This window comes from Diuraphis noxia, unplaced genomic scaffold (assembly GCF_037042655.1).
Source record: "Diuraphis noxia isolate RWA-SAM2 unplaced genomic scaffold, SU_Dnox_SAM2 contig0003, whole genome shotgun sequence".
Classification (NCBI taxonomy): Eukaryota; Metazoa; Arthropoda; class Insecta; order Hemiptera; family Aphididae; genus Diuraphis; species Diuraphis noxia.
The window spans coordinates 19,230,397-19,255,712 of NW_028301713.1; the positions used below are offsets into that span (position 1 = coordinate 19,230,397).

Consider the following 25,316-nt stretch of genomic DNA (forward strand, 5'->3'; position numbering starts at 1 on the left):
TTAAACGAATACAACAATTCAAAACACAGGACCATAGGCATGACACCAGTGCAAGCTGATGCTAATCCTACGTCAGTAAAAATTAAACAAAGAAAAATTATTACTGGAAAAATTAAATTTAACGTTGGTGATAATGTTCGTGTAAGCACATATAAAGGTGTATTTGCAAAAGGCTATTTACCGAGCTGGTCTACAGAAATATTTAAAGTTACCAAAATTAATGAAACATTACCTACTACTTATCAGCTACAAGATTATACTGGAAAACCAATTGCTGGCTGCTTTTATTCAGAAGAAATATTGAAAACAAACTATCCTAACGATTATTTAGTAGAGAAAATTATACGTAAGAAGGGGAACAAAATTTTCGTCAAATGGCTCGGGTTCGATAATACACACAATAGTTGGATAAATACAAGTGACATTAGAAAATAGTGTTAGTCTAGCTGTAGACATGAACGTGTTTGGTAGTTCTCAGTCTGGTGAAACTAATAAATTTTTAGTAAATCTCGAACAAGTTGTTAAATCGTATTCGAATAAACTCGATAAAATTGAGCATTTACTTGAAGAAAATCATAAATCTATTCTATTTCAAGAGGAACAAACAGAAAAGTTAGAATTAACGTGCATAGAGATTACAGAGCATATGACAAGAGGCGAAGTATCATTACAATATATCAAAGAAAGTATAGATGATATTAAAAAAATAATACCAGCTATACTGAGCCGTCTTAACACTATAGAAACTTATTATAAAGACAAGCCATAATGTCTTCATCCATCTTGGACATGCAATGCGTTCTTGGCTTGAACAATAAATACATGATTAAAGAAATGTCTATAGTAGACACAGAAACTTGGGCGACCCAACACTGGATTTTTAAACATTCAAAATCGATGGAGGACAACAAAAGTCGTAAAACTAACAAGTGGCTGGAACGTAATTATCATCAACTATCTATAGAATACGGTGACATAGAGTATGAAGAAGTCGATAGAATATTGAATTCATTAAAATTCAGATGCATTTACGTCAAAGGCGAACAGAAAAAACAAGTTCTTATGGAGTATATACCACACGTCGCACTCGTCAACATTGAAGACTTGGGCTGTCCTCGTTTGGATCAAATATGTGATGATGAAACTCTACCTTGCTGTATTTTTCATATGGATTTTAATCCAAAACAATGTACATTTTACAAAGTATTTGCTATAAGAAAATGGTTTATAAATAATTCCTAAAAATTTAATTGTAAATATACATTTTATTTAATAAACATAATAATATTATATTTTTACAACGTTTTTATTTTACATGGGTAACCTAACATTTTCAATATATATACATGGTATTTTACAATATAACAAAAATAATTATATAACATGATAATATTTTCAATATATACATGGTATTTACAAATTAGAAATATATACAGTATTTAATTATTTAGACATGCACTCCCTTAGAAGTAATCTCATTAAATCTTTCTCTTCCTCGTTCCAGTTCTGTCCTTCTTCTTCTAATTCAGGCCAATCAACAGTCTCCTCAGATTCAAGTTCGTCTTTCCTATAAAATTAAAAATATTATAAGATAAATTAAAATATACAATTAAAAACTTACTCTATAGAGTAGTGACCGTGAGCCAGTGTATGTATTTTATCATCTAGTACCACTCTTTTGTCATCATAGTTGTTGTATGTCAATTTATTTGTTTTGATTGTCATTAGCTGGTGTTTAAAGGAGCGTATGGAGACATTTTCTGTATATTTATCGAGACTTTCATCTCCGAACAAACACTTAACATGATCCTCCATCGTCATACGGTTTTTAACCACATGCTGTTTTACACCCTTCGCCTTGATCTGTTCTCTCACCACATCCTCTTCTCCTGTATATATGTTGTACGCATATGATTTTGCACGTAGTGCACAAAACTCTGTCATTATATGTCCTTTTGCTTCATCAGAGAAAAACCCGGGCACCTTCTTCCTAGCTGTAGTGTAGCACGGATGGATAGGAGGCAAGTCCGCCGTGTCTAATCTATCCATCAATATGGGATTCTCAATCAAGTCTTTGTAAAAATCTTCAGTTTTAATATGGTATACCAACGAATCTGAAATAATAATAACAATATATATATACACTTGAAATTAGTTTTAATATATTTACCAGTATCAGTATACATAATTTTGATATTATCACCATAGTGCTTCTGCATTACGTTGTAGTGATAATCGTACATCATCGTCTTGGAAATGTCAAGTACAGCAAATCCTATACAAAATATAATATATAATATAGTGACTAATAGAAAATTTAAAGTATATTTACCGATATAGATAGGTTTATCAAATTTAATAATTTTGTTCTCAAGCTCAACAGCGTTGAGATTATCATTATACCTAGTACAGTGCTTGAATGTAGTCTTATTGATCAACTTCTGCAACCTCCTATCACACGATACTAGCTCCATCTTCATTTGCTTGCGTTTTGATTCCATAGTTTTCCCTGTACAAAGTAAAATTTTAATGTTTTTATATGTTTAGAATGTTTATTAGTAACCTACCAAATACAGCGTTATTCATTAGCTTAAAGAAATCCCTCTCAAAATCGTTACCAGCCTTCTTCCTCATCTCAGTGTTAAGTTTAATATAATCTGCCAACCACGCTGACTGGTTAAACTGTATCACTCTATGTACCTATAAAAAATAAGAGAAATGTTAAAAACCTGTTTGAAATCTTATAAAATGCAGATATTTACTTTTTCAACTATTAAACCGTTTTTAATCGCCTGCTGCAGGTTTCTATAGTGTATAACATAGTTTGTTTTCTTTTCAAATGTAGCCATCAGTTTTCGTACCTTTGATCCACGCGGTATACTATTTTGTGGTAGGAAAGGCAGGTCATTATGGTTATCGTGCAACTCTTTCGGATAGGATACATCTACTTCATATACCCGTCCTATATCCGATGTTGCTGTCAAACCGTCCAAACCATCCAAGTTGGGTTCAACCCAGTTGAACCCACCATACGGCATGTATTGAGACATTGCCCATCCGTACAAGTTGTTACCTATAAAGTTTATAAAAGTTATAAAATATTTTTAAAAAATTAAATATTTATACTTACAGTCCTGGTATATCAACCACGATTTCTCCTTCGTCTCATCATAACCAGGTGTCTTAGCATTGTTGGCCTTGGCATACCGCATGCTGGCCTGTACCAATCCACCACGGATACCTAAAAAAATACTATATTATTATTATATTCATATTTTATAAATAATATACTGACCATTCTCATACATCAAGAGCATATCGTAATCTGTCAGAAGTACCAACTTCTTACCCGTATACTTCAACATTGCGTGGAAACTTAAACCGGGTGCAGTGAAGTAGTAAGCGGCATCCAGGTTATAAGTCCTCATACAAACATCGCGAAAGTTTTCAAAAACGTCCGCCAACAGTAAGACGTCGATTTTTAGGTATAAATCACTGTAATCACCTAAAGTCTTGCAATTGAAGTGGTTCCAGACCTGTAAAACACAATAATTTTAAAATATAGATCTAAATAAGCGCAAATCGTATAACATACCTCCTTGGCGTGATCGAACTCTTCCTCCTTTATCCCCGACTCAGTCAATGTGCTGTAAAAGTCTCTCTTCCGTGGTAATAGCCTATCGTTCAACTTGTCCCAGCTATCGGTGTACTCATACGGGTATACCCCTTTCCGCGTCACGAGTGGCATATCATCTTCAGTGAATACTTTGGCGGTTTCTCGAAAGTTTTCAAGAGCTGGTGTTATCAGATTTTTAGCGAGTGAAGATAGACTCGTTGCCATGAAACGGAAAGTATCAATAAACCGAATCGAAAATTTGCTTGACACATATTTCGTAAACGAAATATACTTTTCCTCACTGTTGGGTATTACTTTTATAGTTTGGGTGTCATGACCAAGTTCTGTGACTATCAGGTGTGCGTCGTAGTTGGACAAGTTGTGGAAAAATATCGGCACAAAGTTTTGTGTTTGCAATTTTTGGTTGCATACATTACAAAGTGCTTGACGATATTTTCCTGTGAGATGGCAATGGTCAGCTGTCTTGCGATATAGTATCTCCGAGGGTGGGCTAAACTCTATTTTACATAAATTGCAATGCGTTGCTGCTTCGTGAGCCTGGACGTCATCCGCGGACATGTTTATGGCTATATTGGTCTTTAGTAATTTTTCAATCTTTAACGATATATCCGTCACGGTATCGACGAAATGTCTTGCCACATCAGTTCGACTCTCACTTCCTCGGTAGATAACTGGTGCTGTTGGTATCTCGTGTCTCGCTAATAGCTCTGTCGGTACATCTTCACTCGCCTTCACAATGAGCCCATAGCTCATCGCTTCATGTTTGTGTAACGAGCTGTGACTTTATCTATAAATACTTATGAGTCCCTGGTAGTAATATCATAATAATAATGCTGGAGAGCAGCGGCGTAGTGCTAATAATAGTCATAATACATCTGACACTATATATCTCACTACTCATATAAATATTCTATAATATATTATATATAAATAGGCCACGCAGGAATTGTGTGTTTTATGGAGATCGTGTTACAATGTTTTATATAAGGAACATCCGGTTAACTGTAACCACAAGTCACACGCACCATATATGGCCATGAGAGTTACGTAACATAGATATGACCACTGGAGTAGGGACTAGGGATTTCTCTACGAGAGGAGCTCGTAGACCGTACGATAGTCAGACGAACTTACCAACAACTAGCGACTGGAAGCTGAACACACTAGAAGTCACATCTCGTTATTACCATTAAATAAATTAATTGAACTTAGTCATTTTTTCAATATTATTAATTATTGGACTTGTAATAAATAAAATATTATTCAAAAAACATCAAGTGTTGATTATTCCATTCAACTTCTTGACAATCCTAGAAGGGCTCGTTACAATTTGGCGCTGTGGACAGGGTTGTTTCAAGAGGGAAAAAGAAGAATACTTAGAATATTTTTGAAATTATTTTCGAAAATTTTTCTTCTTTCTACTTCTAACGGAGGTAATTCATATCCGATCACTGTGAGAAGACAGGCCATCTTCCCACGACTCCGTGAAAACGAAAACCCAGCAGTAGCAGTCAAGGAAAATCAAGAAATAAGAATGGCATCATCATCATCATCCGTCAATTCAATCGCTTTGGTGTGAGTATTAGAATAAAGTTGTGAAAATTAGTTTGTTCGTCTCCTATGGTATTATTGACCATAGTATAGTTTTAATTAAGGAATAAGATTGGGGAATAAATAATAATATTAGTTAAAAAAATATTATAACAGGAAAACAATTATAATAATAATTTATTAAATTAAAAAAAAATTTTTTTTTTAAACGTTTTATTGAAAATAAATAAAATTCTAAATTACGCAAATTTAATTTAAATTTCTACGCTAAATTTTTTAAAATACTTTTAAGTATACTTTTAATACTTTAAAATAATTTAAATATTTTAATAATTAAATTTAATTTAACATAATATAAAGAAGTAAATAAATAATAAAATAAAAAAAAATAAAAGTCAAAAGTCAAATTAAAATAAATATAGTAATTAAATTAAATTAATTATTTAAAACAAGTTTAAATAAAACGAATTAATGAAATAATTTTAAAACTAATAAAATATAGTTCAACAAATTGTAAAATTTATAAATTTAAGAATTTATAAAGAATATAAAGAATAATAAAAATAATATAAAGAATTTTAATTTTTTTGCGTATTTATTTTTATTTTAAAAAATATAATAATAAAATTTTTTATAGTGTACACTGTACACTAAAACATAAAATAAAAATAAAAATTATTTTTATTTATTTCCCTAGTTAACAATTGTTGTAACATCGAATTGAGAATTTATAATTGAGAGAATTTAATAATAAAGAATATTGTGAAATTGAGAATTATTGTGAAGAATTTATATTTTTTTTAAAAAGGCAGAGAAGTCCTTATATTTTATTTTGAGTAAAAGAGAATTATTATTGAGAATTTATTGAGAATTAATTAATTATTGTTATAAAGGCCGTGAAGTAAGTCCTTATATTTTGTGAATTTATTTGAAGACAGTTGAAGTCTGTATTTTTAAAGGCCGTGAAGTAAGTCCTTATATTTTGTGAATTTATTTGAAGACAGTTGAAGTCTGTATTTTTGATTTTTATAGGCCGAGTAGTAAGTCCTAATATTTTGTGAATTTATATATTGAAGTTATATAGGCCGTGAAGTAAGTCCTGATATTTGAGAATTTTTTTTTAGACAATTGAAGTCTGTGTTTGAATTTATTATTGTAGGCCGTGAAGTAAGTCCTGTTATTTTGTGATTTTTTTTTTGAAGATAAATGAAGTATATTGTGAATTGTTTAATTGGAAATAATTTTATAAGGCCGGAATAAGTCCTTTTTGTAGAAATTTTGTGTATTATTGAGATTTAAATGAATTAAAGAGAATAATAATAATAAGGCCGTAATAAGTCCTTAAGTAAAAAAAAAATTATAATTGTGAGAGATAATAAAAAAAAAATTTATATAAAATAAATAATAACGAATATTGTTATGTGTAGGAATTTATGAGTTTAATAATTTTGAGTTGAATAAAAAATTATATATAATTAAATATTATTTAATTTAATTAGTAAAAATAAATAAATAGGAAATAGAATTAATAATTAATTTGAAGCGAATAAATAATAAATTATAATTGATAGTAAGTTGAAAAAATTGAGTAATTAAATTATTTACGTATTAGAAGTATTAATTGAATATGATAAGACAGATTAATGAATAAAGAAAATAATACATTAGAAGTTAAGGAAACAGATAGTAAAAATTTATTAACGGAAGAATTACAGGAAATTAAGGAACTTGTAAAAACTGAACCCACTAACGTTACAATTGATAATAAAAACGTAGTAGATATTAAAGATAATAAAAATAACGATAAAGTAAAAATAGTTGAAAGTGAAATATTAATTGATTTAAGTACAGAAGAAGGTTATCAATATTCAGTAGATTTAGATAGGGAAAAATATTTGAAGTCATTAAGGGAAAAAGATTTATTAAATACAAGTATAAGACCAATTTTAGTTAACGAGATAGAGTTACGACAAATAGGAACACGTACCAAGAAAGGGTTAATACATACTCAATTAGAACCAACTAAACGTAATACAAGGAAGGTAAATAAAATGGCTACAGTTACTAAAGTTTCTTTAGACAAGGTTACAGGTATGATACCCACATGTACAGGTGAGCGTGATGTACATCAATTTATAAGAGCTTGCGATTTAGCATGTTCAATGGTAGACAAGGAGGAATTATCGATACTTACTAAATTTATAAATACGAAATTATTTGATAAAGCATTAGAAGTGTGTAGATATAGGGACGTATCAGAGTGGGAAGGAATAAAATTAATTTTGTTAGACGCTTTTGAACCACAGAGAACAGCATCATCTTTACAAGTAGCGTTAAATTCGGTAAGAATGAGAAATAATGAGGACGTTAGTTCTTATGCACATAGGGTAGAACAATTATATTTTAATTTATGTGTAGTTAGTACAAAAGACAAAACGCCTGAGCAATCTACCGTAATAACTGACCAATTAAAGGAACAAACATTAGTAGTATTTTTAAAAGGTCTAATTCCAAGTTTAAGAACGATAGTAAAATCACGTAATCCTCCTACACTTGAATCTGCTATGCAGTTAGCTAAAGAGGAAGAATCCGAACTTACATCCGATTATGACGCGTATCAGTATTATGGGAACAATAACGCGCGAAATGGAAATGATAATGGTGGAAATAATAGGCGAAATAACAATAATTTTGAAACATTTAATAATAGGTACGGACATAATAATAACAGAAATTTAAATAATAGTAATAGACATTTTAACACTAATAATTATCCGCGACAATCTTATAATCAAAGACCGAACAACAATTTTATTAGACCTCAATTTAATCAAAATCAAAATTTTAATAGACTAAACAATAATCAGAATCGAAATAATTTTAATAATAATAATAGATTCCCACCACGTAATAATAACTATAATCGAAATAATAATAATTATCCAAATAATAACGTATTGAGTAATATAAGCTGTTACCAATGCGGAGGAAACCATTATGCACGGGATTGTATGCGAGCGCGAGGTATAAATAATACGCGTAATCCGAATGCACATAATAATTTTACGCGACCAGCAATAAATCATAATACTGGAGTTGTAAAATGTACATATTGTAATATAGTAGGTCATGATATATCGAGATGTTATAAGAAACTAAATTCGGAACAAACTAATAATTTTTCGGGAAACTTAAATCGATCGAACGAGGCAAGTGGCGCTCGCCCGATAAATTTAATAGCCGCTGTCGAGGAACAAGATGCTTATACTTTGTAACTGTTATAAATGATAATCATGTGTCATGCCAAAGTGTTAATATAAAGAAAAAATTTATAGAGTTACTTTTAGATACTGGAAGTGATGTTAATTTAATAAAATTTAGTACTTTGATACCAGATACACTAGTACATGAAAATAAAAAAATATATTTAAAAGGAATTAGTGACAAAATTGTACCAACAGTAGGTTTAGTAAAAATAATTTTAAGATTTGATGATATTAATATAGAAACTGAGTTTCAAGTAGTTTATGATTCGTTTCCAATACCTAAGGATGGTATTTTAGGACAAAAATTTTTAATAGAGAATAAAGCAATTATAGATATAGCTAAAAATTCGTTAGTTATAGATAATGATAGTAATGATAGTTTAATTAATGAAATAAATAAAAATGAAATGAAATTTGTATTAAAACCACGAACGGAAACCGTTGTGGCAGTGCCTATTGCAGACCCAGCTATGGAAAATAAAAATATTATAATACACAAACAGGAACTGATAAAAGATGTATATTGTGCGAATATAATAGGGACCGTGGAAACAGGAAGGGTCATGGTTAGTTTATTAAATGTGTCCGAACTTTCACAAGAAATAGATACGAATATTATGAATAAAATATTGTATGAAACCGCAAACAATTATAACATACACGCGATAAAAACCGAAATTAATAATGATAATCGTGTAAATAAAATTTTAAATCTAATACGAAGCGATCATATGAGTGATGAGGAAAGGCAAACAATATTTAAAATATGTGAACGATACGCAGAAATATTCTATTTAGAAGGAGATCGATTAACTTTTACAGATGCAGCCGAGCATGTTATTAATTTAAATATTAACCAACAACCGATTTATCAAAGACCTTATAGGTTACCTTACTCACAACAGACAGAAATAAGAAATCAATTAGATAAAATGGAGCAAGATGATATTATAGAACCTTCTAGTTCACCGTGGAACGCACCACTCTTGTTAGTAAAGAAAAAGGCAGACGCCAGTGGAAAAGAAAAGTTTCGTATTGTAATAGACTTTAGAGCTCTGAATCAGGTCACTTTAAATGAATTTCATCCTTTACCGAACATTACGGAAATATTAGATCATTTAGGACAATGTCAATTATTCAGTGTCATTGACCTTGCTTCTGGATTTTATCAAATTCCTTTATCTAAAGCTTCACGTGAATTAACAGCCTTTTCAGCTAATAACGCGCATTATCAGTTTAAACGAATGGCAATGGGAATGAAAACTAGCCCTGCTACGTTTCAAAGGTTAATGGATAACGTATTGTCTGGAATAATTGGAATAAAATGTTTAGTATATCTTGACGACATAATAATATATGGGAAAAATTTAATAGATCATAATAAAAAATTAATCGATGTGTTCGAACGATTACGATTGCACAATTTGAAAATACAACCTGATAAGTGTGAATTTGTAAAGCGAGAGTGTTTATATTTAGGTCATGTTATATCGGAAACAGGAATAAGACCGGACCCTAAGAAAATTCAAGCTGTTTTAGACTTTCCTGAACCTAAGAATGTTAAACAAATTAAATCTTTCCTAGGATTATCAGGATATTATAGGAAATTTATTGAGAATTATAGTAAAATTGCTAAACCAATAACGAATTTATTAAAGAAAGATGTAAAGTTTGAATGGAATGAGGAGTGTGATAAAGCTTTCGGTAAATTAAAACATGCATTATGCACTGAGCCTGTATTACAATATCCCGATTTTACTAAAGAATTTATTTTAACGACCGATGCCAGTGGAAAAGCATTAGGTGCAATATTATCACAAGGAGAAATAGGAAAGGATTTACCTATAGCATATGCTTCTAGAACCTTAAGTAAAAGTGAACTTAATTATTCTACAACAGAACTTGAATGTTTAGCTATAGTATTCGGAATAAAACAATTTAGACCATATCTTTATGGGCGAAAATTTACAATTTTGAGTGACCATAGACCGTTAGCTTGGTTATTTAATTTGAAAGATCCGTTATCAAAGTTAGCTAGATGGCGAATACAGTTAGAACAATATAATTATGTAATAAAATATAAACCGGGAGTACAAAATGGAAATGTAGATGCTTTATCGAGAATGTACACCATAAATGAGATAAAAGAAGAGAGCTATAATAATTTCTTAGAAAAATTCGAAACAACGTTGATAACAAATAGTAATGTTAAGGAAGTAAATGGAGAACTATTAGAGTCACCAAACGAATATCATATAGTAACTGAAATCGAAAAATATTATAATTTTAGAACAGGAATTAATTACGAAATAAAACAGAAGTATGGGGATCATATAATTTTAAAATCTAATAAAGACGTAGGTGAAGTAACAAAGGTGAAATATAACGATAGATTTATAATATTTTTAATAACCAAAAGTAAAACTAAACAATTAACTACATATGAAAATCTATATACTACACTATTAAATTTAAAATATTTCAGTGAAAAACATTCTTTAAATAAACTTATAATGAACCAGTTAGGAAGAAAAGATGGATTAGAATGGACGAAGGTTAGAGCTATGATCCGATATATATTTAGAAACACAAAAATAGAAGTATTAATATGTTCAAAATTAGAATATACTGAGGAAGAAAAATTAACTATATTTAAGCAATTTCATGACTCTATTTTGGGAGGACATGCAGGAATAGGCAAAACCATTAAAAAAATACGACGGCAATTTAATTGGCCAGGACTCAAAGTTGATGTTAAAAATTATATTAAAAAATGTGAATCTTGCCAGAAAAATAAAGTAACAAATAGAAAAATTAAGCAGCCTATGGTGATAACTTCCACAAGTTCAAAACCTTTTGAAAAAATATTTTTAGACATAGTAGGACCTTTAGTCACAACAGCATCAGGGAATAATTATATTTTAACTATGCAGGATGATTTAACAAAATATTCTTTAGGTGTACCATTACCTAATCATACAGCAAATACAGTTGCTGAAGCTTTCGTAATAAATTTCGTTTGTATTCATGGAATACCAGAAACTATACTAACAGATCAAGGAACTGATTTTCTTAGCAAAACATTTACAGAAGTATGTAAATTATTAAAAATTAATAAAATAAAAACTAGCCCGTATCACCCACAGACCAATGGAAGTTTAGAAAGATCGCACAGAACTTTAGCAGAATATTTAAGACATTATGTAGATAAAGATTTAAATACATGGGATCAGTTAATACCTTATGCTTTATTCGTATATAATTCAACAGAACATACATCTACAGGTTATCAACCATATACATTACTATATGGAAAAGAATTGAATATTCCAGTAAATTTGAAAAATAACCCAGAACCCAGATATAATTACGATGATTATCTATATGATCTGAAACAAAAGATGCAAGAATCGCATAAAATTGCTAAGGAAAGATTAATTAAAAAGAAATTAAAATCTAAAACAAAATATGATACTAACGCACATAGTGAAGAATTACATGTTAAGGATTCTATATTATTAAGAGATAATACGCAGAGAAATAAATTGAATTCTTTATGGAAGGGACCATATGAAATTTTAGAGATATTAGATACAGAGAATATAATAATACAAAGGGGAAGAAATAAGGTTACTGTGCATAGAAATGATGTGAAAAAATATTATGAAATTATAAAGTAAAATTAACTGAGTTGGTAAAGAAATAATATTAAGAGTATAGAATATAATTATAAGAATATATTATAAGTAACATAATGAAGTAAGATAAAGATAGGTATTACAGGAGAAGAATAGAGTAAGGAAAATAAAAAATAATACTGTATATGATACTACTATAAACATAAATGATAATGAAATGAATACAATGGATTTAACTGTAGATAATAAAACTGAAAATAAAACTAAAAACAATTATGAGGTAAATTATGTAGTATACGTTGTGTTTGGGATGTTATGATGACAGTTATAGTTGTGACAGTAGTTACAATATGTGAATATAAGCGTATAACCAGAAATAGGCAATTGACGCATCAATCATATGTGTTATCAGATATGGAGGATATAGAGTTGTAAAATTACTGTAACTAGTCATTTAAAATATAATAAAATGTAGTAAATATAATTAATATGAGTATAAGAGTAGTATAATAAGAGATCAAATATTAATATGAAATAAGTTTTAATGTAATTTAATATGATTAAGTGATTGAGAACATAGATACCATTAAAGGTGTATGGATAAAATGAGTTGGAGAATTAGTATATTAAAATATTGGGGACATGTATAGATGACCTATAGTAAACATTATACATGTTACCATAAAGATTTATATTTAATTGTGAATGTCATGTTAAGGGATTGTATTTAATAATAATTATTACAATTATTTGTTGACATTATTTATGTAGGTTATTCTGTTTGACAATCATACAAGGACCTATAGTGCAAAGTAAATCGTGTGGAGAAGGTGAAGTAAAAATTGAAAAAGAAACATCAGTAGAACAAATAACTGATACTCCTGATAGGTTATCTATTACTAATAGTTTTCCACCAATACTAACTAAATAAAAAAAATGAATTGCAACAATTTGTTAATACTAGAATTAAGATTAGAATATGGTTTTAATGATATATATAAATAAATAAGAATAAACAGATAACATTTAAATAAAATAGTAAGAATCAGTAAATAAATCATAATGGATAGGAACAATCAATTATTGCAAGAAATAAATATAAATTTAGCTATACAAACACACATTAATCCAAACCAAGGAGAATGGTATAATTTTACAACTTGTTTTGATTATCATATAATAACTGCAAATGAATCTATATTAGTACCGTATGAAGATAAAGAAATTTTAGAAATAATAAATTCTATAAAACGATTTTTAGTAGATATGATGATAAATAGAAATTTAAATAATCCTATATGTATGGAATTAGCCAGATTTATAGAAAGGGTGCCAACCGCCACTGATATGTTATTCTATGAAAATAAATCATTTTAGACAAATAATTATGAATGGTCAATAATATTAAGAAAAAATTTTATAATTTACTAATCAATTTATTATTGTAATTAAAGGAAAATATTATATGTATTAACTAACAAAACTATTAATCAACTATTATTGTATAACAAAACTTATATACCATTGTAAAAATATATATGACATTATATAATTATTATACTAACAAAATATTTATTGTAATTAATCAACAAAAATATATATATAAAAATATGTAATATGTATAAACATATGTAATCTGTAATTTTATAATATTATCAACAATAATTGTAAACTTTGTAAACTGGATAGTTTGATATCTAGTCATATTATTGAAATTGTAACAATGAATTTTAAGCTTTTTGTAGTTCTATGATGTTATAGCCCTACAAAAACCTTTTTTTTAGCGGTGAGGTGTAACGAGCTGTGACTTTATCTATAAATACTTATGAGTCCCTGGTAGTAATATCATAATAATAATGCTGGAGAGCAGCGGCGTAGTGCTAATAATAGTCATAATACATCTGACACTATATATCTCACTACTCATATAAATATTCTATAATATATTATATATAAATAGGCCACGCAGGAATTGTGTGTTTTATGGAGATCGTGTTACAATGTTTTATATAAGGAACATCCGGTTAACTGTAACCACAAGTCACACGCACCATATATGGCCATGAGAGTTACGTAACATAGATATGACCACTGGAGTAGGGACTAGGGATTTCTCTACGAGAGGAGCTCGTAGACCGTACGATAGTCAGACGAACTTACCAACAACTAGCGACTGGAAGCTGAACACACTAGAAGTCACATCTCGTTATTACCATTAAATAAATTAATTGAACTTAGTCATTTTTTCAATATTATTAATTATTGGACTTGTAATAAATAAAATATTATTCAAAAAACATCAAGTGTTGATTATTCCATTCAACTTCTTGACAATCCTAGAAGGGCTCGTTACATTTGTGAACAATCTTCGTATTTCCCCCCTTCACTTCGTCCTTCTTAACTAGCAGTGTCTCAAAATCAGCATAGATGGCAAATGGGTGTCTCTCTGTGTTTTTCCACGCATCAAATTGCAGACACTCACCTTCTTTCGGCATCACCGGTAATATGGGCTTATGTATTCCACATATTAGTTTATGCTGATTCATAGCCTCCTGCCCGCTCAACTTGTGTTTATATATTTGATTGTCGAAACTCGTGAAACACCGCTTACAAAAAACAACTTGACCGTTATGTCTAGTTTTTTGATGTCTCATAAGTCGTGAAAAATTTGATATAAACACGTAGTGTGTGTTGTCGTCGTCCGTCACCGACAACAAGTCGAAATGGTTCGCCTTCTCTTCATCGACTACGCGTAGCGGGTACACCTCGTATGTCGGATATTTCTTAGGTGGTTGAAACTTATTTTCGAGGCCGTAAACATTGACAGACACGTTCGGATTATTTCTTTCAAAAATCTTTACTTGGTGAAGAGGTGTCGGGAAGGTGATACCATCAAAATTATATTTTCCTTCGTGTTGACGATAATTTTCATTGACACGAAATTTATTTTCTCCTACAACATGTTTTGCTAATATAGCCCACTTGAAACATTCCTGATCCGTGTTTTGGGGGTTGATGGCAGCTCGCTTATTTTCGATAAACGCCGGCAACTGAATATAAGACGAACCGGACATTGGTGTATATTTATATACCGCCAACAATAACCCGTCTATACTTTCTAAGGTAAACCCGCTTCCTGTACTAGTATAAGTTTCTTCCTCCTTCAACAACTTCATGTACGCTCTCTCGATAATCGCACTAATGTCGCTATCTGAGAAAATTTCGGTCGCTGATGTTTTAAACGCTCGGTTCTCTGACGAATTTGGAACGTTGGGCCGATTGTACGTAGCCTCAAGCTTCAAATTAAATTTTATCGGGTGGTCCCGTACGTGTGTTTTCAATAATTCGTTCAGTTCGGGCTCGATCGATCGGAGAAACTCGGTATAAATCACTGAATTATTAACATTTTTGGCATAGTACCAAACTATTTTTCTGCATGATGAGGATGAAATCTCAACGAAACCGGAGGACTGCACTAGACTCATGCGTGCCTTCTTTGCCCTAGCTGCTGACGCGGTATTGGCGGTGAAAACTCGTTTGCCGTTTACGCCCGTAGTTGTATAAGAGACTTAAAAATAAAATTTAAAAAAAATAATTTTCTTGTAATAGTAAAAAAATTTTGTGTATCGTTTAAAATTAAATGTATCAACCGGTGCAACCCACCAGCATATAAATAAAATTTATGATTTATACGAATCTTTGAAAATTATATCCCATCTATAATATTAAAAATAAAACTAACCTGTATTATCGTCTTGAGCTTTTTCAAATTCGTCCATAGCTGCCATGCAAATCTCGTCATCGGACATCATGTTCGAGCCACCGGCCGGGATATCAGGGACAAATATTTGAGGGGCAATCTGTATGTCTCCCTGTGGAGCAACGCGAGGCGTGAATTGTATAACACTCTGTCGAGTGGGTTGAGCAATAACCGATGCAGGCTGACGATGAGCCGGAACGATACCTATAAATATAATTAATATTGAACATCAGATATAAATTAATACTAAATAATATTATATAAATACTTGCCATGAACATTTTGCATATGCCTATTGAGATGTGTCTTGTAACTGAATGTCGACGCGCAAATAGTGCAAGAAAAACGAACACCATTATGATTTTTTTGGTGAGCAGTCAAATTACTCTTACGCGTAAACGTGGATGGACACTGCTCGCATTTAAACATTTTTTCAAATTTTATAAGGTAACAAAACAAAAATAAACACTATGAGTTCCGTGTAAATAATGTTGAACAGTAAAATAAAAACTTGCTAACAATATTTTAATGGCTTTGTTCGATAACGAAAAATATACGTGTACAACGGTTTAAGACTGTAGACGTACTAAACGGATGTTTCAGGTCATTTTTGAAAATTATGGAATATTACAGTGCGCATGCGTACGATAGGTGTGGCGGTGACCTCGGGTGTAGCCTCTAGAAGTTTAACAGGTGGGGTAATTGAAAAGCCTACCATAGAGTTCTAAGTGTGCAGGTGTAAGCTATTAGTATTGATATATATAGCGGCTATTAAGAGTCCGCGACATCCTGGCGACTAATCGGCCATTACTGAGTTATTCACTAATAGGAATTTTAATATCGTATTATTATTTTCTGACAATAAAATCATTTATAGTGGTGGAGAATGTAAATGTCAGAAGTCTATTCTCCGGACAGCGGCTTCCTCAACTCATTCGATGAAAATAATTAACATTTATAATAAAATGTGTTTATTTTTATAATATTATATAGTTATAATAAATTTTTTATCTTCGTCTTCTTCTTAACTTTAAATATGATCAAACTCTGGCTAAATAGGTGAAAATAACATTATTAAAGTATATGGCGGGGTGGCCTAGTGGGTTAAAGCGTCAATGTTTTTTGATCCTCTATCAGTTATTTTGTAGTTTTTTTTTCCCGTCATATATCACTTGCACGGATATATATGATAATTGGTAACATGATAACAATAATATGATAAGGTGTGATAACATAATAAATGATAACGATAATATATGTCTCGCACGTACGCGGGAGGCGGGATGCGGAAGGTGGGATGCGGGAGGTGGGATGCGGGATGCGGGAGGTCGGGCGGTAGGGCGGGGATATACGTCACGTACTTACGCGACCGGCGGCGGCGGTGGAGGGTGGTGGTGGTGGGATGAGGGTCAGCGGGGTCTGCGGGATGAGGGTCAGCGGGGTCTGCGTGGTCAGCGGTAGGGCGGGGATATACGTCACGTACGTACGCGACCGGGGGCGGCGGTGGAGGGTGGTGGTGGTTGGGATGCGGGATGCGTGATGCGGGAGGTCGGGCGGTAGGGCGGGGATATACGTCACGTACGTACGCGACCGGCGGCGGCGGTGGCGGGTGGTGGCGGTGGGATGAGGGTCAGCGGGGTCTGCGGGATGAGGGTCAGCGGGATGAGGGTCAGCGGGATGAGGGTCAGCGGGATGAGGGTCAGCGGGGTCTGCAGGGTCAGGTGGCGGTGTTTGAACTCTCTTTTTTATCCTACTGTCCTAATATCTAGCGTAAACTTTATATTCTATAATATTAACAGTAAATGTCGTTACTGACTTATATCAATATTCATACCTTATAATAAATTGTATACACCCACTTTGAATGACTGAATGAGGTGGGTTGTTAGGTTCATAATGAATCTGATTTCATTAATTTGGAATTTATTTTATTTATAAGTATCTTTATTTTTTTTTCTTCAAAATAACAACAATTTTATCAACATGGTATAAAATATATTATTATCCTAGACTGACAATCCGTCTCCACTCAGAATCGTGTTTCGTATACAATATGATATTATATCATTGAATTAAAATTTAATATCATCCATTACAGTAACCCACTTGTAAAGTACTTTATAAAAAATCAAGAAAACGTGACGATTTTTTTTTTAAATTTTATTTATGATTTTGAATTTGTTTTATTTTACAAAATTCGTTAATACCGCCAAAATCTGCAATTTTTTATTTGAACCTATCGGCATTATATATGATATTATGTTAATTAACGATAATTTACTATTTTTTAAAATTGATTATTTGAATTCATACAATTTAAGAGGAAATTTAAATTCAGTCTCAAAAGAGTAATATTATCGAGACCATGTATTAAATGTATATTGTATAGAAATACTAACATAAACATATTTATGAAAATTTAAATTATTTAGATGATATTCAACGTTTCGATAAAATTTAATTTTTTCGAAAACAATATTTTCCTATACCATATATTCTCCTAGGCCACGTCTACAATGTCGATTGTACATCTGTATTAAATGTAACAACGGACACAAAGCGGCATATTTAATTTGCAATACCTACTTATTATTTAAACAGTTGATATTATATTATTACTATGTTGTTTTTCAGTCGTCGAGTTTCTTCGTTAAAACATTTAAAAATATTCTAACCTATACCAAATTTTTATTATGAGATCTTCTTGAAATTATAACCATGCAATTATCCATCTATAATGCGTTTTGATTGATCAAAAATCTTGAAAACTTAATACAAATTCATGCAGTGCTTGTAATAGAAAATCAAAATATTAAGATGAATTTATAATTCTCACAAATTTGGCGAAGTAATGATGTTTAGTAGGCATCTTTTTTTGTATTGGTATACAAACTACAAAAATCAACGTTAAATAAAAACGTCCTTTTACTTATAATACCTAAAATCTAATTTATTTTTCGGTTTTAAACATTTTAGTTTACCTGAGTGTAAACTTTTCCGTTCAGAATTAAATTTATGTTTGGTAACAAATCGTTACCAACCACAATAGGTATGCCAAACAACGTAGCATCGGTTTTCCATTGAAATATTTATCTACCCTTTCCCGAAAATATGTTCTCAGATTATTTAGAATTCAAAATAATTGATGTAGCGAGTGTATTAATTTTATTCAAAACCATAAATATTACAATATCAATTTACAAGTTTCACAGTAATATTTATTCAAATATAAAATGGTATTAAAACGGTTTCGAATAAAAATATTCTAACCTAGCTATACCATCAATTTTAGATTCTAAAGGAAGCGATTTTACAATGAAGTGTTTTTTTGTATATTCATTTATTTTTTGTGTCATCTTACACGATAAGTTGTCGAAATAATAATGCTTTGATTTTAAACTTCAGTAGCTTTCCCGGTTATAGAGTGAATCTAGTTGGTGCAAGGGCGATTTCAATTGTTTTCATTCCCAGACGTTTTCAAAAGCATCGGGAAAAACAGAAAAGAAATTAAGTTGTAATCTTGATTTTTTCAATTGTTAAGTGACGGTTAAAAAATATAAAAATACATACTAAACATTTTTTTTAATAAGCATTGTAATTTTGGAATTTGACAAAATAGGTAAAACTCACTAACATTTGCAATTTAATTTGAGTTGGAAATTTATAAAAATTTATGTTTTCAAATCTAAGATTTGAAAATTAAATACAAGATTTTTCATGAGTTTGTGTACTTTTATCAAATAAAAAATTTCCTACCGATAAGTCAAATTAAATGTTTATCTGTTTAAGACCATTTGAATTACTATCAATTTCTCGTGTACCGATATTCTTATTTAAATGTTATACGAAAACGAATAACTGGATTAACCTGAAATTTACACCATGAGTTTATTTTATTAATTCCTCTGATTGAATAAATTATTAAAATATTTAAACAATTTTTAAGCTATTTATAGACATTTGAGATTTTTCGTTTATTCGGTATTTTTTTCTTTTATAAATGTCAATAAATTATTATTAAATGGGTCAAGAAACTTGAAAATTTAACGCTACGTTTCCCATAAGCTTATATAATAGAAGTTGGAAAATTCTGCTGCAAAAGAAATTTAAAAGCCGTAGATACAACATTTTTCATTTTGTATAGTTATTTTAAGTTCAAAAATAGATGAAATTACCTAATATATTGAACAATCAAGAATAACAATTTTAGTTATAGTTTTAATTCAAAAATATTATTCGACGGTCCTAATATCTAGCGTAAACTTTATATTCTATAATATTAACAGTAAATGTCGTTACTGACTTATATCAATATTCATACCTTATAATAAATTGTATACACCCACTTTGAATGACTGAATGAGGTGGGTTGTTAGGTTCATAATGAATCTGATTTCATTAATTTGGAATTTATTTTATTTATAAGTATCTTTATTTTTTTTTCTTCAAAATAACAACAATTTTATCAACATGGTATAAAATATATTATTATCCTAGACTGACAATCCGTCTCCACTCAGAATCGTGTTTCGTATACAATATGATATTATATCATTGAATTAAAATTTAATATCATCCATTACAGTAACCCACTTGTAAAGTACTTTATAAAAAATCAAGAAAACGTGACGATTTTTTTTTTAAATTTTATTTATGATTTTGAATTTGTTTTATTTTACAAAATTCGTTAATACCGCCAAAATCTGCAATTTTTTATTTGAACCTATCGGCATTATATATGATATTATGTTAATTAACGATAATTTACTATTTTTTAAAATTGATTATTTGAATTCATACAATTTAAGAGGAAATTTAAATTCAGTCTCAAAAGAGTAATATTATCGAGACCATGTATTAAATGTATATTGTATAGAAATACTAACATAAACATATTTATGAAAATTTAAATTATTTAGATGATATTCAACGTTTCGATAAAATTTAATTTTTTCGAAAACAATATTTTCCTATACCATATATTCTCCTAGGCCACGTCTACAATGTCGATTGTACATCTGTATTAAATGTAACAACGGACACAAAGCGGCATATTTAATTTGCAATACCTACTTATTATTTAAACAGTTGATATTATATTATTACTATGTTGTTTTTCAGTCGTCGAGTTTCTTCGTTAAAACATTTAAAAATATTCTAACCTATACCAAATTTTTATTATGAGATCTTCTTGAAATTATAACCATGCAATTATCCATCTATAATGCGTTTTGATTGATCAAAAATCTTGAAAACTTAATACAAATTCATGCAGTGCTTGTAATAGAAAATCAAAATATTAAGATGAATTTATAATTCTCACAAATTTGGCGAAGTAATGATGTTTAGTAGGCATCTTTTTTTGTATTGGTATACAAACTACAAAAATCAACGTTAAATAAAAACGTCCTTTTACTTATAATACCTAAAATCTAATTTATTTTTCGGTTTTAAACATTTTAGTTTACCTGAGTGTAAACTTTTCCGTTCAGAATTAAATTTATGTTTGGTAACAAATCGTTACCAACCACAATAGGTATGCCAAACAACGTAGCATCGGTTTTCCATTGAAATATTTATCTACCCTTTCCCGAAAATATGTTCTCAGATTATTTAGAATTCAAAATAATTGATGTAGCGAGTGTATTAATTTTATTCAAAACCATAAATATTACAATATCAATTTACAAGTTTCACAGTAATATTTATTCAAATATAAAATGGTATTAAAACGGTTTCGAATAAAAATATTCTAACCTAGCTATACCATCAATTTTAGATTCTAAAGGAAGCGATTTTACAATGAAGTGTTTTTTTGTATATTCATTTATTTTTTGTGTCATCTTACACGATAAGTTGTCGAAATAATAATGCTTTGATTTTAAACTTCAGTAGCTTTCCCGGTTATAGAGTGAATCTAGTTGGTGCAAGGGCGATTTCAATTGTTTTCATTCCCAGACGTTTTCAAAAGCATCGGGAAAAACAGAAAAGAAATTAAGTTGTAATCTTGATTTTTTCAATTGTTAAGTGACGGTTAAAAAATATAAAAATACATACTAAACATTTTTTTTAATAAGCATTGTAATTTTGGAATTTGACAAAATAGGTAAAACTCACTAACATTTGCAATTTAATTTGAGTTGGAAATTTATAAAAATTTATGTTTTCAAATCTAAGATTTGAAAATTAAATACAAGATTTTTCATGAGTTTGTGTACTTTTATCAAATAAAAAATTTCCTACCGATAAGTCAAATTAAATGTTTATCTGTTTAAGACCATTTGAATTACTATCAATTTCTCGTGTACCGATATTCTTATTTAAATGTTATACGAAAACGAATAACTGGATTAACCTGAAATTTACACCATGAGTTTATTTTATTAATTCCTCTGATTGAATAAATTATTAAAATATTTAAACAATTTTTAAGCTATTTATAGACATTTGAGATTTTTCGTTTATTCGGTATTTTTTTCTTTTATAAATGTCAATAAATTATTATTAAATGGGTCAAGAAACTTGAAAATTTAACGCTACGTTTCCCATAAGCTTATATAATAGAAGTTGGAAAATTCTGCTGCAAAAGAAATTTAAAAGCCGTAGATACAACATTTTTCATTTTGTATAGTTATTTTAAGTTCAAAAATAGATGAAATTACCTAATATATTGAACAATCAAGAATAACAATTTTAGTTATAGTTTTAATTCAAAAATATTATTCGACGGTCCTAATATCTAGCGTAAACTTTATATTCTATAATATTAACAGTAAATGTCGTTACTGACTTATATCAATATTCATACCTTATAATAAATTGTATACACCCACTTTGAATGACTGAATGAGGTGGGTTGTTAGGTTCATAATGAATCTGATTTCATTAATTTGGAATTTATTTTATTTATAAGTATCTTTATTTTTTTTTCTTCAAAATAACAACAATTTTATCAACATGGTATAAAATATATTATTATCCTAGACTGACAATCCGTCTCCACTCAGAATCGTGTTTCGTATACAATATGATATTATATCATTGAATTAAAATTTAATATCATCCATTACAGTAACCCACTTGTAAAGTACTTTATAAAAAATCAAGAAAACGTGACGATTTTTTTTTTAAATTTTATTTATGATTTTGAATTTGTTTTATTTTACAAAATTCGTTAATACCACCAAAATCTGCAATTTTTTATTTGAACCTATCGGCATTATATATGATATTATGTTAATTAACGATAATTTACTATTTTTTAAAATTGATTATTTGAATTCATACAATTTAAGAGGAAATTTAAATTCAGTCTCAAAAGAGTAATATTATCGAGACCATGTATTAAATGTATATTGTATAGAAATACTAACATAAACATATTTATGAAAATTTAAATTATTTAGATGATATTCAACGTTTCGATAAAATTTAATTTTTTCGAAAACAATATTTTCCTATACCATATATTCTCCTAGGCCACGTCTACAATGTCGATTGTACATCTGTATTAAATGTAACAACGGACACAAAGCGGCATATTTAATTTGCAATACCTACTTATTATTTAAACAGTTGATATTATATTATTACTATGTTGTTTTTCAGTCGTCGAGTTTCTTCGTTAAAACATTTAAAAATATTCTAACCTATACCAAATTTTTATTATGAGATCTTCTTGAAATTATAACCATGCAATTATCCATCTATAATGCGTTTTGATTGATCAAAAATCTTGAAAACTTAATACAAATTCATGCAGTGCTTGTAATAGAAAATCAAAATATTAAGATGAATTTATAATTCTCACAAATTTGGCGAAGTAATGATGTTTAGTAGGCATCTTTTTTTGTATTGGTATACAAACTACAAAAATCAACGTTAAACAAAAACGTCCTTTTACTTATAATACCTAAAATCTAATTTATTTTTCGGTTTTAAACATTTTAGTTTACCTGAGTGTAAACTTTTCCGTTCAGAATTAAATTTATGTTTGGTAACAAATCGTTACCAACCACAATAGGTATGCCAAACAACGTAGCATCGGTTTTCCATTGAAATATTTATCTACCCTTTCCCGAAAATATGTTCTCAGATTATTTAGAATTCAAAATAATTGATGTAGCGAGTGTATTAATTTTATTCAAAACCATAAATATTACAATATCAATTTACAAGTTTCACAGTAATATTTATTCAAATATAAAATGGTATTAAAACGGTTTCGAATAAAAATATTCTAACCTAGCTATACCATCAATTTTAGATTCTAAAGGAAGCGATTTTACAATGAAGTGTTTTTTTGTATATTCATTTATTTTTTGTGTCATCTTACACGATAAGTTGTCGAAATAATAATGCTTTGATTTTAAACTTCAGTAGCTTTCCCGGTTATAGAGTGAATCTAGTTGGTGCAAGGGCGATTTCAATTGTTTTCATTCCCAGACGTTTTCAAAAGCATCGGGAAAAACAGAAAAGAAATTAAGTTGTAATCTTGATTTTTTCAATTGTTAAGTGACGGTTAAAAAATATAAAAATACATACTAAACATTTTTTTTAATAAGCATTGTAATTTTGGAATTTGACAAAATAGGTAAAACTCACTAACATTTGCAATTTAATTTGAGTTGGAAATTTATAAAAATTTATGTTTTCAAATCTAAGATTTGAAAATTAAATACAAGATTTTTCATGAGTTTGTGTACTTTTATCAAATAAAAAATTTCCTACCGATAAGTCAAATTAAATGTTTATCTGTTTAAGACCATTTGAATTACTATCAATTTCTCGTGTACCGATATTCTATTTAAATGTTATACGAAAACGAATAACTGGATTAACCTGAAATTTACACCATGAGTTTATTTTATTAATTCCTCTGATTGAATAAATTATTAAAATATTTAAACAATTTTTAAGCTATTTATAGACATTTGAGATTTTTCGTTTATTCGGTATTTTTTTCTTTTATAAATGTCAATAAATTATTATTAAATGGGTCAAGAAACTTGAAAATTTAACGCTACGTTTCCCATAAGCTTATATAATAGAAGTTGGAAAATTCTGCTGCAAAAGAAATTTAAAAGCCGTAGATACAACATTTTTCATTTTGTATAGTTATTTTAAGTTCAAAAATAGATGAAATTACCTAATATATTGAACAATCAAGAATAACAATTTTAGTTATAGTTTTAATTCAAAAATATTATTCGACGGTCCTAATATCTAGCGTAAACTTTATATTCTATAATATTAACAGTAAATGTCGTTACTGACTTATATCAATATTCATACCTTATAATAAATTGTATACACCCACTTTGAATGACTGAATGAGGTGGGTTGTTAGGTTCATAATGAATCTGATTTCATTAATTTGGAATTTATTTTATTTATAAGTATCTTTATTTTTTTTTCTTCAAAATAACAACAATTTTATCAACATGGTATAAAATATATTATTA

The 25,316-nt window shown here is 29.3% G+C and overlaps 2 protein-coding genes and 1 long non-coding RNA gene across 3 annotated transcripts; 2 read left to right on the plus strand and 1 right to left on the minus strand.

The window, feature by feature from the left end:
- Nucleotides 1-1,285: 1,285 nt before the first annotated feature.
- Nucleotides 1,286-16,061, minus strand: LOC149056951 (uncharacterized). The gene is made up of 10 exons (XM_089224811.1): nucleotides 15,835-16,061; nucleotides 14,446-15,660; nucleotides 3,596-4,392; nucleotides 3,296-3,536; nucleotides 3,131-3,241; nucleotides 2,763-3,073; nucleotides 2,568-2,700; nucleotides 2,171-2,509; nucleotides 1,622-2,114; nucleotides 1,286-1,567 (listed from the first exon to the last, which is right to left on the minus strand). Exons 1-10 carry the CDS (start codon nucleotides 15,902-15,904, stop codon nucleotides 1,444-1,446), a joined length of 3,834 nt encoding a protein of 1,277 aa, XP_089080937.1. The 5' UTR covers nucleotides 15,905-16,061; the 3' UTR covers nucleotides 1,286-1,443.
- Nucleotides 4,409-14,456, plus strand: LOC149056952 (uncharacterized). Its single transcript, XR_016191226.1, has 2 exons — nucleotides 4,409-5,212; nucleotides 12,864-14,456. It is a non-coding gene; the product is annotated as an uncharacterized LOC149056952 (long non-coding RNA).
- LOC149056953 (uncharacterized) lies at nucleotides 6,751-8,478 on the plus strand. Its single transcript, XM_089224806.1, has one exon. It carries the CDS (start codon nucleotides 6,832-6,834, stop codon nucleotides 8,461-8,463), a length of 1,632 nt encoding a protein of 543 aa, XP_089080932.1. The 5' UTR covers nucleotides 6,751-6,831; the 3' UTR covers nucleotides 8,464-8,478.
- Nucleotides 16,062-25,316: the final 9,255 nt, after the last annotated feature.